The 16,645-nt window shown below is 48.4% G+C and overlaps 2 protein-coding genes across 2 annotated transcripts in view; both read right to left on the bottom strand.

The window, feature by feature from the left end:
• VSIG10 (V-set and immunoglobulin domain containing 10) overlaps positions 1 to 16,645 on the bottom strand; it is a 497,585-nt gene that overhangs the window by 203,168 nt on the left and 277,772 nt on the right. The gene's annotated exons all lie outside the window — the stretch shown is intronic.
• KSR2 (kinase suppressor of ras 2) overlaps positions 1 to 16,645 on the bottom strand; it is a 227,243-nt gene that overhangs the window by 18,903 nt on the left and 191,695 nt on the right. The window contains exons 15-16 of the mRNA XM_063144251.1: positions 6,213 to 6,309; positions 503 to 636 (exon numbers count right to left, since the gene is read on the bottom strand). Coding sequence (XP_063000321.1) covers positions 503 to 636; positions 6,213 to 6,309 — 231 coding nt within the window. The remainder of the gene's footprint in view (positions 1 to 502; positions 637 to 6,212; positions 6,310 to 16,645) is intronic.

The raw sequence follows: 16,645 nt of genomic DNA, 5'->3' as shown, positions 1-16,645 counted from the left end.
GGAATATAATTCAAAGGAACTAAAAACTGTAAACAACAATAAACACTTTCTTTATTTTGCTACCATAAAACCATGTGACAGTTTGGCTCTGTTGGTTCTTAAATTAACACATTACATTAAACCTTCAGCCTGCTATATTCACAGAAAAAGCCTTTTCCAAATCTCCTTACCTTTTCCCTCTGCTATAAGGGAAAGGTTGTACTTTTCTTTTTACACCTTCCTCTGGTGTTTAAGTGGTGGTGCTTAGCCTGAGGGAGGTGTGTGTGTCAAAGCCTTGTGTGTGAGGGGGTGGCATCGCACCCCCCTCTACAAATGTTCTTTAGAACCTCCTCTGCTTAGCAAAATCCCCCCTTTTATAGGAAGGAGGAAACGGCCTTGGGGAGATTTTTGGCACGTCCTTGCTGTTGTCTAATTTTGCTCTGGAGAAAGGTGACTGCAGATGAGGATTAGTGCAACAAATAGATGGAGTTAGCAGCTAACCAAGGCGACGTTCGCCACCTACCTGCCCGCTTGCAGAACTCCCGAAATGCTGAAGAGGCCGAAGTCCGTGATCACCACCTTCCCGTTGTCATAGAAAACATTTTTAGATTTGAGATCTTTGTGGAGAATTCCCTTTGCGTGAAGGTAGCCCATTCCCTGAAGAAGAAGAAGAAAAATGAAGCAAGGTGAGAGAAGAGGAATTGAAGGCTGTGTGTTTCCAAGGGATGTCCATACAAGAAAAACTAAAGTTCATCAAAGTTCTCCAAATTCCACCTTGAGTCTCGTTCTGTCTCATGCCCATATCAGATTGCAATCTTTTTTCTTTTTGCATGAAAATTTGCGCACATTTTTGAGCGTATCTCCCCAGATGTATGCACTGATTGTGAGCATCTTTGCAAAGTACACTTTCTTCTCCCGTTGGTTAAAGTGTCTGTGTGCACACTTTCCAAAAGTACGTTTTTCTCCCCTATCAACCCACCTGGTCACTGAAATCATCAGAAGGCATGCTCATCGTGGTTCCATATGGAGTCCACCCAGAGAAGAGCCTTCAGTGTGGTGGCCCCCATTCTGTGAAACTCGACAAACAAGCAGGTGTCAACACTTTGTTGTTTCAGTTGCCTCCTGAAAACAGCTTTATTCCAGAACGCCTTCCTTGACTGACCAGACACAGTTCTTACCGGTACTCTGTTTTTTAAAAAACAGCCATTTGTAATATGGCGTTTTATTTCTTTTATCATTTTTATCTTTCATTGTTCACTGCTCCCGAACCTGTTTAGACCAAGATCTCTTCTTGATCATCCCAGAGTACAGGACACGGAAGAATGGCTTCAAGTGACAGGAAGCCAGATTCCGGCTGGACACCAGGAAAAACTTCCTGACGGTTAGAGCAGTACGACAATGGAACGTTACCTAGGGAGGTCTTGGGCTCTCCCACACTAGAGGCCTTCAGGAGGCAGCTGGACAGCCATCTGTCAGGGATGCTTTAAGGTGGATTCCTGCATTGAGAAAGGGGTTGGATTCAATGGCCTTACAGCCCCCTTCCAATTCTATTATTTTGATTCTATGTGTAGCACCACATAAATGCTATATATATATATATATATATATATATATATATATATATATATTTAAAAAATCATGCGCATGTACTCATGCGATTGAACACATTGGATGAAAATTATGATGTCTTTGAATTTGGAGACCTGAGGCCCCACTGCTATAAAAAAGAAAAAAAGAGAGAAAAAGGAGGGAAGAGCTTATACTGCCCAGAATGTCAAAATGATGACTGCTCACCCTCCAACCCCTGTTATTCCTTGACGGCCTCCCAGATTTTATTTATTTATATATTACATTTATATACCATCCCATAGCCGAAGCTCTCTGGGTAGTTTACAAGATCTTGCTTGGAGCACTGGTCTTAATGTTCCAGAAGCGAGAAGTGCAAGTGGACGCACACCTTTTTCTTCCTGGAAAGAGCTCATGCTGGTGATTATAAAACCAGTCATCCCAAATCTACCTGTTCAGGACCCACAAAATACAGAAGATTCACCCAGGTACCCATTTTATTACTTATTCTTTGTTTAGTTATAGGGTTCTTTAAAAAAAAAAAAAAAAACTCAACCAAGCTTTCAATTTGCTACTGGGCCAGATTTAAGGTTCTGGTGCTAATCTAGTGCTAGTGAGAGCAAGTGTGATTGGAACAGTAGAGGAATCACACAATCCAAAGGACTAGCTTTGGCCCAAACTACATGTATTTCAGGTGTGTGTGTGTGTGTGTGTGTGAGCTACTTATTACCCCAAGCACTGTTCCGCCCTCCCTGCCCTCCTCCATGATATTCCTGGGATGAGCATCAGTGGTACCCGCCCTGAAGATTTTGCCCTGCTGCTTTTTGAACTTCTTTATGCTTGGTCCCAGGCTGCAGGGCCGGTGCTGCCATAGAGGCCAGTCAGGCGGCCGCCTAGAGCATCAAGGTAAGAGGTGAACCCAATGCCATGCCCGGAAGTTGCCCTACCACTCCCAGAGCCGCTCTGGTCGAGCGAGGGCAGCTTCCGCGCACGCCGTTCCGAAGCCGCCCTTCCGCCCCCCACCCCAGCATCCCTGGCTTGGCTTCGGCTGGGCATCCACCCAGCCAAAGCCAAGCCGGGACGCTGCCACAGGGCACGTGAATGGATGGCTCCATGTTCTGAATTCCGGCGCGCACCGGATGTCAGAATGTGGAGCTGTCCCACCCAGCCAAAGCCAAGCAGGGATGCTGCCGGGGAGTGGGGGTGGGGCGCAAATGGACAGCTCCACGTTCTGGCATCTGGGCATGCTGGACGTCAGAACGTGGAGCCACCCGCCTGCCCTACTGTAGCGTCCCGCCCAGCCAAAGCCAAGCCGAGACTCACGTCCTGACTTCGGGCGAGGGAAAGGTAACGTGGCCTCCATCCCCGCCTGTCTCCGCCTACCTGGAGTGGGGGGATACGGTGGGTTGGGGTTGGGGGATACGCTGGGGGTGGGGGTGAAAGCAGCTCACCTTGCCTAGGGCGCAAAACAGCCTGGCACCGGCCCTGCCAGGCTGCGGACCATGTATCTCTCTCCCTGACCTGTGTCCTGAGGACTAGTAGCTTAAAGCTGGTCCAGCGGACTGGAGTCATGATAATGCTACCTCGCTTGGACCTTCCTATCCCAACTTGACTTTCAGTCATCAGAAACAGAGCCAGTTCCAAAACAGGCAGCCTTGAGTTGCCTCAGGGCTCCTCTGCATGGGAGATGGGTCACTAGCACCCCCTGCTGTCTGATAATGGGGGAAAACAACCCACCTGCCCTTGCATTAAGCTTTAATCTTTGTGCTGATACCAGAAGCAAGAACGCCCCTTTGAGAATCAAATCAAATCACCCAAGGAAAATCGCTAAGCTACAGTGGGGGGTAACATTGATATAGCCATGTTGCTCCCCTGGGTGTGGATGGGTGGATGGATAAGATTCTCTACTCTCTGGCCCATCAGCAAGAGCCATTAGGCTGGTGGCTACTAGTGACAGGGCTTTCTCAGTGGTGGCTCCACACCTTTGGAACTCCCTTTCCAGGGAGACAATGTATGGCCTCATCATGGCTGGTTTTTAAAGCAACCCAGAAGGCACATGCATTCCAGTTTGTATTTGGTGCTTACAAATCGTTGGCTGCTGCTGCTGTGTGTTTAATTATATTTTGTATGCTCATTTTTGGGGTAATATATTGTAAGGTGCCATGTGAGGGTGCTGCACCCTGAAAGGCAGGCTTTATATTTATTTATTTATTTATTACTGCATTTATATACTGCCTTTTTTCTTCCAAGGAACCGAAAGCGGCAAATCTTTAGGAATCTTTTAAACCAATAAACAAATAACAAGTAAGTGTGAACAGGGAGAGTTTATGGATGAGTTTGGAGGAGGGGGGAGAGTATATAGATGTGGGGAGGGGAAGTGTGAATGGGGTGTATATGGATGGAAGGGAATGCAAGAGCGTGCACGGATGGATAAATGGGTGTGAATATGTGCATATGAGTACATGGATGTGTGTAATGGGGGTGGATAGAGGAGTCTAAATGGGGTGGTTAAGGGTGTCCCCAGACACTTTTAGTTCTGTTCTCCCCCACATTTGCCATTGGTCCCAACCACATTTTGATTTGCCCCCCTCCCATGGTATAACCCCCTGACCATTTGGCCTTGGCAGACCGAGCCCACCCCCCACCAGCTTGAAAAACAAAGGCTTCCCCACCCTGGCTTCCTATCTATATTCGATGAACAAGCAAGGGATATGTGAATCCCTCACAGATGGGAGGAGGAAGTGGGATAGAGGAACTCACCTTCTCCTGAGTCAGACCCTTGGTCCCGTATTGTCTCATTTCATAGAATCATAGAATAGGAGAGTGTGGCATGCTCCGTCTTTTCTTGTGGCTGCTTATTATTATTATTATTATTATTATTATTATTATTATTATTATTATTATTTGTTGCCTTTCAATGTATGCAAGGTTACAATAAAAGACAATTTCCCCTATTGGGCACAATCTTTCAGGGAAAGAATGGGGTACGGTGCAAAGGTTTCTTCTGAAAGTTTGATTGAGAGAGAGATTTTGGAAAAGAACTATTAAGCACCACAGAGAGCGTTGGCGTAGATGGGAACTCATATCTGCTCATTAGCCAGAGGATGGGGGGGAAAAAATAATAATGAAAGCCAATGAAACAAAAATGGGTTTGGGATTGAGTTTAATCGAATGAAAAGAACCCTGGTGAGACAATCCACCAGTCAACGTGACAGGGAGGAGGAGGAGGCTGCCTGGGTCTCCCAAAATTGCCATGGGGGTGGAGAGGAGGGCAAAGCATTGTGAACCTCAAAGAGGAAGCTCTTTGCTGGTAACCCCCTTCCCAAAGCCAGTTGCCGGCTCTAGGGTTTTGAGGGCCCTTGGGTGAGACCTTCTCTGTGGGCCCTGTCCTCCAGTGAGTCTACCTTCTCACCGCCATTTTCGCCAGCTGCTCTTGTGCCTCCTCTTCTTCCTCATCAGTGCTATGTCTCAGTTGCTTGACTGGCAGAGAGCCAGGGAGCAAGGAGGCCGTGGCATCTCCTGCTCCACCTTTTCACCACCACTGTTGTCTGGACCAGAGTGAGATTGAACAAGCAGGTTGCAATGGTGGAAGAGGAGCAGCAACTCCAGGACGCTCTTGCCAGTGGGCCCCGGTGGGGTGTGGGCCCTTGGCAGGTATCCGACCATGCCTACCCTGGACACTGGCCCTACCAAAAACCATCAGGATCATAGACTAGAGAATACCCTGAATTCTTAGCAATGGGGAATCAGTTGTCTCCAGGCTCAGAAAGACCAGTCTATGGCTAGGAGCACCTCAACAGAATATTGCAGTAGTCCTTCTTCGAAGGCTCTAGGGATACCTGGTGTTCTCAATCACAACCAAGGCGTGTTTGCACGTTGCTCCAATTTGTTCTCTCCTTGGACTGGCAGCGTTTGGATGACAAAGAATCATCCATTGGCCAGAGAACAAAGAGCCACCAGGAGAAGGCACCCCACTGGCTCCCACGATAAACACTACAGCAAGGCAGATACCAACATCACCCCATAATCAGCTAGACAAAAAACAGACGCAGGGAGATTGTTCCACCCTTCCCTGCCAGAAAGAACACTTATAAGATCTTTGAAACTAAGAATGTGCAACTGAATTTTTGTTCTTTTTCCTCCTCCCTCCCCAACCCTTTTCCTTTCGTGCCATGTCTTTTAGACTGGAAGGCAGAGGCCAGGGACTGACTTATTATTAATCTTTTGAAGCTGCTCTGGGGAATCCTTTTGGGCTGACAGTTTGGATAAAAATCAATCCATCAATCAATCCACTATTGCCTGCTTATCAATTCTGAGCAGAATGCACCATACCCTAGTGGTGCATTCTGAGCCAATGCACCCCCATTTAATGCTTTTCTCTCCGCATCCCAAGTCTGATCACAGTAGAACTGGGGCCTCCTATTCTTCATTGTGGAGCATCACCCTCCTCTGCAGTTCATATCAGCTTTCCAGATTTCTGTCCCTGCCTCCCCACAGCCACCGGCATCTTTAAAAGAACCTTATTATGTATAATTGTGTACTGGGAGGAGGGCTGTCCTCAGAGATGGGCTACTGATACATTTTAAAGAAATGTACATCAAAGCCCCCCAACCCCCACCCAAGAGGGCATGGGAAATGCGTTCAACCGTGGGCCCCTTTTCTCATACCTTGACAATCTCCTGAGCGATCTGTCGCGTTTTGTTGACATCCAGGACAATTTTGGCATCTCTCACCACCGAATAGAGCGTCCGTCCTTTGCACAAGCTGAAAGAAGAGGAGAATCTTAATTGATTGCAGGAGGGGAAGGGGAGGTAACTAAGACCAATAAAATTGCCCTAAGATTTGAACAGAGAGGCTTGTGTTTGGACAACATGATAGTCAACGGTGGGGTAATAATCAGCTCAACATGATAATAATCAACCATGGTGTGGATTAGGCTCAGCGTTGAGTTGACTATTAGTCCACACTGAGTTGACTCACTCATCCCCCCATCTCTACCCCCACTCAGTCCTCTTTCTAGAATCCCATCAGCCATTGCTGCCAAAAGTTTATCCTGTTGGTTGGACAAGAGAGGCAGCTGCCAATTTGATCGCCCTTGTCTTGCGACTCGGTGGCTGAGGAAATAACCAATGGTGCCCTCCACCCGCCACGACAGCCAATGGTGGTTCAAATAGCCAACTCTGCACAGTGTTGGTTATCGCAGCCAAGTAACCAGCCGTTGGTTAACAACACGATAACCCACGTTGGGTTTAATAACCAACCATTGACTATTTAAACCACGGTTGGTTATCGTGTTGTCCGAACCCAGTCAGGACCTGCAGGAGAGACAAAAATAAAGGCCATGAAACTTGGTCAAGTAAACAAAGGAAAAACGAAAAAAAAAAAAAGTACTTCATTTTGCGGTAATAGCATGCTTTTCATATGCTAGCTTGATACATTTCTTCTATGTGTCATGGGGCAGAGGTGTTGACCTCTTCAGAATGAGAGCCTTGTGGAAGGAAGATGAGATCCAACAAAGGAAGGCTACCGATGGCTATTAGTCATGCCGGCTACCTCTCAATACCACTTGCTGGTTAACATATGTGGGAGGAGGCTACTACATTCACGTCCGGCTTGTGGACTCTCCCTCGGAACATCTAGTTGCCCACTGTGCAAAACAGAACAATACAGTCCGGCAGGGCTTTCCTTTGGGTTCTTCAGAAAGAAAGAAAAAACCAACAGCCCTACGCTGGGTAAGATTTGCCAATTTTCTCTTTCATACCTGTTGCCGGGAAATCTATTTGCAGAGTCTTAATTACCAAATGCAGCTGCCGGGAGGGGTGGGGGTAAGGGGAGGGGGACACTGAAACCAATTAAAATTTGTATTGACATTTGAATCATATAATGGAGTCTGTGGGTGGATTCTGCCTTGACTTTTTTCTCCCGTAAAAGAGTCCCCCTGCCACTACACATACACACACACCAGCTCTTATGCCCACCTACGCTCATTACAGGCAAATTGAGAAAGCGCGAATGAAATACCTGAGCTGAGATAATGAACCACCTAAAATAAAACCAGCTCCGAGGATCACAGGTGTTAATTTGATCTGGTTCTACTGCTAGCTACAGAAGCACCGCGGCTTCTAATTGTTCTTCCCCTCCTGCCCACCACTGCCGCCAACTCCGTCTCTACAACGTCTTCCTCCCCCTCTTCGTGACACTTGAGGCAGGATCCAACTCCCTTGAAGGTCTGTAGGCAGTGGACAGATGCAAAGTGATGTCGATGCTAGAGGAGTCCAATCGCTTCAAACGTAGATTTGGTTCTGGATTCAGAATTGCTTCTGAGCTCTGAAATTGGGCTCCGATGCAGGCACTAACTTAAATAATTAGGTTATCAGCAGGATGTAAGAGATGACCAAATAGCTGGAACCTTGGGCCTTCAACATGGAGACCGTGGGCACCAATGTGCCCACAGACTCCTCTCTCGGCCTCTGCCAGTCTCCTTGAGCCTCCGATTTATATTCTTGTTGACTTAAAAAAAAAAAAAAAACACTCACGTTCACGAATTGATGGGGAAACAGGAAGGAAGAAACTTGTGCTTGAAAAAATGAAACAGAGAGATAGGCCTGGTTCAGACAACACGCTAAACCATGCTGCTTAACCACAAAATGGTTAAAGGAATGCATGTGTTGTCTGAACCCGGCCGTAGTGATGTCCCAACTGGGTCCAGGAGTCCAATGGAGCCCCCCCACATCCATACTCCCAGACCCAGTTGGACAGACGCCTGCAAATGCTTAACAGCTGCCTTCCCCAGCTGCTGAAGTCATGCACTTCCCCCTGTCATAAATAACAGGAGTTGCAAGATAAGCCATGGCTAGAATCGTCAATTAGCAGTCCAAGGTCAGTATGCCAGAACTATCCGTCGAGAGCCAAGTTAAACAGTACAGGTTTCAGGGACACGCAGAAGAGTAGTTGAGGTCTTTCCAGGGTCAGATATTGTCAAACAAAGTCAAGGAGCTGGTAGGCAAGTGATTGGGACAGAACAGAAAACAAGACAATTGCTTCCAGCGATCAAACAGCGTCTCTGGCTTGCCTTATATTGGGATGCTGATGATGGAGTGAGACCAGCTGCGTTGGCCTGCAGGTAGCTCCTGTCTGCTCACGTGAATGGCCCATCCCCAAACACTCCCAGTTTCAGCTGTTCAGCCTTTCTCCTCTATCCCAAATGGAGGCAATCAGAGACAGACAGACACACTCCTGTGTTAATGGCAGCCACCACTAATGCAGTGGGTAAAAGTGTGCAATTTCCAGTGTGCAATTGGGAAATGCTCAATGCCTGAAGGCTCTGGAAATGTAAAGGCCCTGTTAACACAAGGGTAGCAAGATATAGTAACCATCACTGATAATCCTCTAAAGGATTATCCAGCAGCAAGACTGTGGGTGGGAATACGGATATTGGAATTTGTACAATTTGGATAAAATTAGAGGTGCAGACCATTTTGCGCAAATTGTGCTATTTCCAGCTGCGGTTTTGCACAAATCCCGATTTTTGTAAATGTTCCCAGCTGTGATTTTGGCAAATCGGGATTTTCTTTATTTCTTGCTTGGGCCATGGGCCAGAACAGCTAAGACAAAATAAGGCAGATACACCATAAAACAAGATCTAAAATGCTCATGCTAAAATAAGATTCACAAGACATTATGTAAAATTCATTTAAATTAGGAACAACCATAAAAAAAAATGGAAACCATTAACATGCCCAACTTGGTGCGTGCAGAATCTGTCAGGGATGCTTTAGGGTGGATTCCTGCATTGAGCAGGAGGTTGGACTCGATGGCCTTGTAGGCCCCTTCCAACTCTGCTATTCTATGATTCTATGAATCGAGTCAGCTCAGGGATCCGTGAACTGGCGTCAGGGGGGGGTGTCCACCCCCAAACCACATTCCTCTGACATCCTTATCTTCTTGCAGGTCTTCCCAAAACCCTCATTCAGATTATTCAAACATTCCAGATCCAATTAGCCACCGTGAGTTTGAAGAAGCCTCTTCTGTCTTTTGTTAACAAAATCAGGTGCCCCTTTTAGTACCAGATCAACATGGGGTACCTGTAGGGCAAACCCATGTACTGAGTGAGCGAATGAATGAACAAGTCAAACCAGCTTAATAATTGTGATGATGCTGGATTTGGTATTCTATCTAGTTTCCCCACTTGTTAAGCAACCCAGGGCAGTATCTTCGCCAAGCAGGATATGACACTTTGAAAACATTTTGAAACTGTATATGGAGGGTGTCCTGGGCCCCAATGGTTGTCACTCTTGTTATAAACCGTTTTAAAGCAGTAGTGTAGATCCTGCCCAGGCCACTGTGTCTTCTAGCATAACTAACGCAAGCATCATTTGTGAAATGTGAAAAAGATGGAGTAGGTTAGTGAGGTTTTCCTTGGTAACAGCTCTACTGTTTTCAGCTTCTGCAGCAAATCATAGCAACACCTAGCAGGAGACCAAGGTCCAAGCAGCAGACACATTTTCACTGCCCACCCATCGCCAACCCCGCATTCCCCGTCACAGACCATCTCTCCAGGGATGGGGCAGCCGAACCGTGCCAGCAGGCTGCCTGTGAGGCCATCCCATCCACCCCCAGCGCCCCCCTCCCCGAGCCTGTACAAATCAAATAGCCAATGAGGCAGAGGAAGGGCATTCAAATCACTCCGAAGGAAGCGGCGGCAGAAATTAATGAGACAAGGAATGGAAATGGTCGGTCTCGCTCGGCCCTTTCTCAAGGAAGCTCCTAGCACTGAGCAGATGGTCTCAAATGAAAACGACACCGATGCAAACAGAGAGGAGGGGGGACAGGCCCCCTCCTGCACGTGTGCCTTGCTTATCTGAAAAAAATATGGAATGGTTTTTGCAGGGTCGAGAGGATTAGTTAGACAACACCCCCTGTGATTGGTGCAGTGGAACCCACCCATGCTACCTGTGGGAGCTGAGAAGGCAGGAACCATGTAGAGGGCAGGGGTGTGTATGGTGTGTGTGTGTGTATATATATATGTATGTGTGCTGATGAAGGAACCATCTAGGCCCTGGCAGAATTATTATTAAAACTGAACACAACGGTTGAGTTTGTAGTCCCCACACAACATGTTCTAACTCCACCATTGTGTGACTGTGGGCTCCCGTGGAGTTGAGTAAAAGTCAACATGATTGACAGTTCCTCGACCCTCTCTCCTCCCCGTCCTCCCAATGGTATCCAATCAGCCATTGCTGCAAAAAACAATCCCACCGACTCTCCTAGAGTGGCATTTGCTCCTTCCCCACTCTTGCCAGAGAACTCTGTAGCCAGTGGGAAAAGTCACTTCAACACAATAGGAAACTCCATGGAGCCTACCACACACCACTACGGTTGTTCAGGAACTCTCCTCTGCACAGCGTGGGTATTCAAGCAACACATTTCTCAACGATGGTGTAAAAACTGCACCATGGAGTTCTAAAAACACCATTGGGAAACGTGTTGTCTGAACTCAGCCAGTGTGTCCATCTAGCTCATGAGTAGAAACATCCAGCCTGAAAGAGGTTGCCCATCTATCTAGGTCATTGAGGCTTAGATGTCTCCCACTCCCAAGCCCCACCCCACTGGCTGAAAATGCACATTTCCCCAATAGGCTAAAACAGGAAGGTAAACTGTGAACCGCCCAGAGAGCTTAGACGATTGGGCGGTATAGAAATGCAATAAATAAATAAATAAATAAATTGGGTGTGTGTGTGGGGGTGATTTGCACATATTTGCAAGTGCAGTTTTGCACAAATTCAGGAAATCTGAATATAATCCAGTTCCATCAATAAGCAGATGATAGAACGAAAGGAGCCCAACAATCTGCAAGTTGGAAACATGGAACAGATTTCACTAAATCTGTAAGTCCCTAGTTGTCAGTGGCTCGGACCTGGGACCTTCTGCATGAAAATCATGGGTTGTTCTGCTGAGCTACTCCTCCTCCCCCGGTGAGCTTCTTAGGTCCATGTGGACAAAGGTACTCCGCATGAAGCATCCAAGGTAGGGTGACCATATGAAAAGGAGGACCGGGCTCCTGTATCTTTAACAGTTGTATTGATAAGGACATTTCAGCAGGTGTCATTTGTATATATGGAGAACCTGGTGGAATTCCCTCTTCATCACAGCAGTTAAAGCTGCAGGTGCCCTGCCCTCTTTTAAATCTGTTGTGATGAAGAGGGAATTTCACCAGGTTCTCCATATGTACAAATGACACCTGCTGAAATTCCCTTTTCTATGCAACTGTTAAAGATACAGGAGCCCGGTCCTCCTTTTCATATGGTCACCCTAATCCAAGGAAACAAGAGCGTCATAGCATGGGAAAGATTTTCAGCCAAGGAAGAGCACTGCAAAGGAAGCTGGAATAAGAATAAGAATAAAAGTTTGTTGGACCTGGGGGATGGGGGGGGGGAGAGATAAGGACCCCGCTGATTCACCCTTCCAAGTACCTCTTCATCAGATGATGAGTAACCTGTTGGGGGTAAGGTGATGACAAATATTGGAGGTGCGGAGACTCCTTGCTTTAGAAAGACAAAAGCCTCTCATACATATAACTACGCTGCATCTTGTTTGCTCCTAAGCTTCAGCACCTGTTGCTATTGAGACAAACCCACCTGCGAGATCTTTTCAAGGTTTCTGTTTGTCGGATTATCATCTTCTACTGACTTTAGTGCCGCGAGCGTGAAAGGGGGGGGGACTCAAGGAGGCAAAGATTGCAGCGCTGCCTCTGCTTCCCCCAGCCGAAAATGCTATTCCCCCCGCCCCCAAGGTACTATCGACCCAGAACTCCTTCAGCGCTCACGGTTAAGAGGCGTAGCTGCGGAAGCCAAAGAAACGCAGGCTTTCTTTTGTCGGCACGCTGCCGCATTCGCGCTTGAAGCGGGCCCTTCAGAATCACATCGTTTACCCCCGGCACGCTCTGCTTATAAATGGAAATTTACATCTGTTAACTAAAAACCCCGCCTTGGCAACCCGAGCAAACTGTGCCGTGTTAGACAAGCACCCCGTACAAGGTCGCGGCACCATTAAATCTGCCAATTAGAAGCACCTGGGCATTGCATGTCTTCGTCAGCAGCCAATCCTTTGCAGAGAAAGAGCGCTCCAGATGCCAAACAAAATTCCGTCCCTGTTTCTCCCAGGCTTTTTAGTTCTGCAGTCAAGTTTTAAAATGTGCATTCTTGCGTTTTTAGATCATGCCCTGCTGCAGGTTTTGTTTCTTTGTCCTTCATTCTGGTTTTATTCTGGTTTAAAATTTTAAAGGTTTTCTGTTATGATTGATCATGTCATGTTTTAGACTTTTAGGGCCTGTTCAGATGACATGCTGAATATGAGCCAACAGTGCGATATGGCTGCAAGAAAGGCCAATGCTATTTTGGGCTGCATAAATAGAAGTATAGCTTCCAAATCGCGCGAGGTACTGGTTCCTCTCTATTCGGCCCTGGTTAGGCCTCATCTAGAGTATTGCGTCCAGTTCTGGGCTCCACAATTCAAGAAGGACGCAGACAAGCTGGAGCGTGTTCAGAGGAGGGCAGCCAGGATGATCAGGGGTCCGGAAACAAAGCCCTATGAAGAGAGACTGAAAGAACTGGGCATGTTTAGCCTGGAGAAGAGAAGATTGAGGGAAGACATGATAGCACTCTTCAAATACTTAAAAGGTTGCCACACAGAGGAGGGCCAGGATCTCTTCTCGATCCTCCCAGAGTGCAGGACACGGAATAACAGGCTCAAGTTAAAGGAAGCCAGATTCCAGCTGAACATCAGGAAAAACTTCCTGCCTGTTAGAGCAGTGCGACAATGGAACCAGTTACCTAGGGAGGTTGTGGGCTCTCCCACACTAGAGGCCTTCAAGAGGCAGCTGGACAACCATCTGTCAGGGATGCTTTAGGGTGGATTCCTGCACTGAGCAGGGGGTTGGACTCGATGGCCTTGTAGGCCCCTTCCAACTCTGCTATTCTATAATTCTATGGTTAGGCCACTAGCCCTTTTGCAGCAAATGGTTACTGTGTTTAAACCATGGCATAGCACAGACCATTGCTCCATAAAAAGACCTGCCTTGGAAGGGCTAAGCTGGCCAAGCCAGCAACGTTGCTTTTCCTCACAGCATTCACATCTTCCGAAGGTCTTGGGGCCCCCATCTGCAACTTTTAAGCATGCATTGAAAAAAGCATCTCAATTTAGTGATGTTTCTGACAGTCCACTACTCCTGCTGCCACACACACACACCCGCCTTCCTAGGGAATTGGCCCATTTTGGAGGCTCGTGGAATTGGCAATGAGCTTGAAGATTGTTCAGCCAAGCAAGCACAATCCCAAATTGCTTTGAGGAAAGGGGGAGGGGGCCTCATCTACCTATGTGAGCCGGAGGCAGCAGGAAAATGAATCAATCTAACGAGCCAATGCAACTTCTGTTGGAGCAAGGCCTGAGCAATTGCCCTTCGGCATTCTCCAGTTGGGCGTAAAAAAGGGGCAAGATTTGGTGATTTTTAAAGAGAGTAGACGGGTTTTTAAAGGAAGTCAGAGCTCTTTTTATCACTCCTACGTGGAGGCTGGTGGCTCTGATTTCAGTGGGGCTGTGAATCCATTCTGGGTTTGAGTCAGAACCACGCAGAACTCTAAAGGCGCTCTCCAAGGTATCGAAGCTATTTCGGGGGTAGAGTTCAGCACCTTGGATACCCCCTTTAAAGTCCTGGTTGGTTCTGACTAAAACCCAAAATGGATTCACAGCCCCACCAAAACCGGAGCCACCTGCCTCCACAGTCTCCCAGCTGTCTGATTGGAGCCATAAAGACCTGCAAAGGAGAGTGATCATCTTTGGGAATGGAGTAAACAAACCAAAGGGGAACAATTTTGAGTAGGGATACAAAAATGGGGGAACGGGATGTAGGGTAACGGCCACTTCACGGCAGTTTTCGCTTAAGCCCCTTTCTTTTGTGAAGGAAGCATTTATGGCTTTAGCTGTTACTGAATGGTTGTATTTTTTTATTCACTAAAGGGGTGACACTAGTCAGTTGCAGGGCCGGCGCCACACTGTATTGCACCCTAGGCAGGCGCGTCCCCCCGCTCCGCCCCGCACCCCCCGCTCGCTCACTCACTACCCCCTCACTCGCCCGCCTGCCCGCTCACTCACCGCTCCACCCCCCGCCCGCTCGCTCACTGCTCGCCCGTCCGCCTGCCCGCTCGCTCACCACCCCCGCCTGCTGCCCCCCGCCCGCTTGCCGCTCCGGCTCCCCCCTCGCTCGCACGCTCACTCACCGCTCCAGCTCCCCCCTCGCTCACCCCGCCGCCCCCACTCGCTTGCTCACTCACTGCTCCAGCTCCCCCCTCACTCCCCCACTCACCGCCCACTCCTGCCCACTCCCGGCTTCGAAGCCAGGACGCTGGGGTTGGGAGGCGGGGCGGAGGCTTTGAAGCGGCGCGCCTGGAAGTGGCTTCCTGGCGCACCGTACTGAAGCCTCCGCCTCCAACCCCAGCATCCTGGCTTCGAAGGAGCCAGGACGCTGGGGTTGGGCGGAGGCTGGGGGTGCGGCGGCTTTGGAACAGCACACCCGGAAGCCCCTCTAGGAGAGCAGCTTCCGGGTACGCTGTTCGGCGCCCTCGTTTGCTTGGCGCTCTAGGCCGCTGCCTGAGTTGCCTCTGTGGCAGCACCGGGCCTGGTCAGTTGACGTTTCAGGTGTTGGAGGCAAAGGGTACGAGTTGGGAACCTCTCTTGAGGGTTCGAAATGAGATGCCCAAAAGAGCTTGGGGAAGGTAGGGGTGTGTGTGTGTGTGTGTGTGTGTGTGTGTGTGTGAGAGAGAGAGAGAGAGAGAGAGAGAGAGAGAGAGAGAGAGAGAGAGAGAGAAACCAAGGCAGAGGGTTGATCATTTCTAGCTGGCATTAACCACATATGTATTCTGTTTTAAATTATTAAAAGAGCAGCCACTGTTCTCTCGGTTTTCAAACACACACACACACACCAGAAGTGCCTTGCTGGCTCAAAACACATTTCACTTCATTAAACATTCTATGCAATGATCTCAATAAAAAGAAGCCGGTTGGTTGGGCCAGTGGAAATTGAACATAAGAACACAAGAAGAGCCCTGCTGGATCAGACCAAGGGTCCATCTAGTCCAGCACTCTGTTCCCACAGTGGCCATCCAGCTGTCGGCCAGGGACCAACAAGAAGGACACGGCTGCAACGGCACCCTCCCGAACTGGCCAGAGGAAGGGCCAGCGCCATGCATAGGCATGTCTGGGCACCTGGCGAAAGCCCCCTGGAATTGCTTCTCCTCTTCACTATTGCAAGTGGCTTGTTCACCTTGCCGGCTTGTTCATGGTCCTGCCTCCTTGCTCACTGGCTCTCTGCCTACCAAGCAAGCAAGTGCTTGCAATGATGAGACAGAGAGTGAGAAACAGGAGCAGCTGGTGACCATGGCCGCAAGGAGGAGCATAAACATGAAGGTGTCTTGCCCCAGGGCCCTAAAAACATCAAGCCAGCACTGGCTTGCAATCTTCCTTCTTCTGCCCTTGGGGTATGCCTGCCCTAGCTGATACCATAAGTTGCTTCTGCAGTTTGCTGCACCAATCCTGGATCTGGCCAAAATTTCGCTACTTCCACGTTGTTCTGACAGTCTGTATCCACTCCTGCACATCAGCCATCAGTGCAGACCCCAATAAAAAAAAGAAAAGAATTGTAGATTGCCCAAGGCTGAAGACAGCCTAACTCTTCTCTATGTCTTCTTCCAGGCTGGAGCACAGCGAGAATCTAGGGTGGGCTGCAATTCAGCAGCACCATGGACAGCTCCCTTTGGGATTGGTTTTGCTGTCAAGTCAGATGCAAGGCCAACCGAAAGAGAGTTTGAGATGTTGTTCCAGCAATAGCCTAGAGTCAATTGCAATGGTAGAGCATGACCTCTGCATGTAGAAGGCACCGAGTTTGATCTCTGGCATCTTCAGGTGGGGCTGACCAGGACTCCTGTCTGATATCTCACAGAGCCTCTGCCAGTCAGTGTCAAGGATACTGAGCTAGATAGACCAATGATTTGATAGGGAGTAAATTGGCTCCTTTTCTTCTAATATAAAGAAGATGTACAGGTCAACT

This window comes from Elgaria multicarinata, chromosome 18, assembly GCF_023053635.1.
Source record: "Elgaria multicarinata webbii isolate HBS135686 ecotype San Diego chromosome 18, rElgMul1.1.pri, whole genome shotgun sequence".
Lineage (NCBI taxonomy): Eukaryota > Metazoa > Chordata > Lepidosauria > Squamata > Anguidae > Elgaria > Elgaria multicarinata.
Note: the sequence above shows the minus strand (reverse complement) of the source record. Positions and strands in the feature narration are given on the sequence as shown.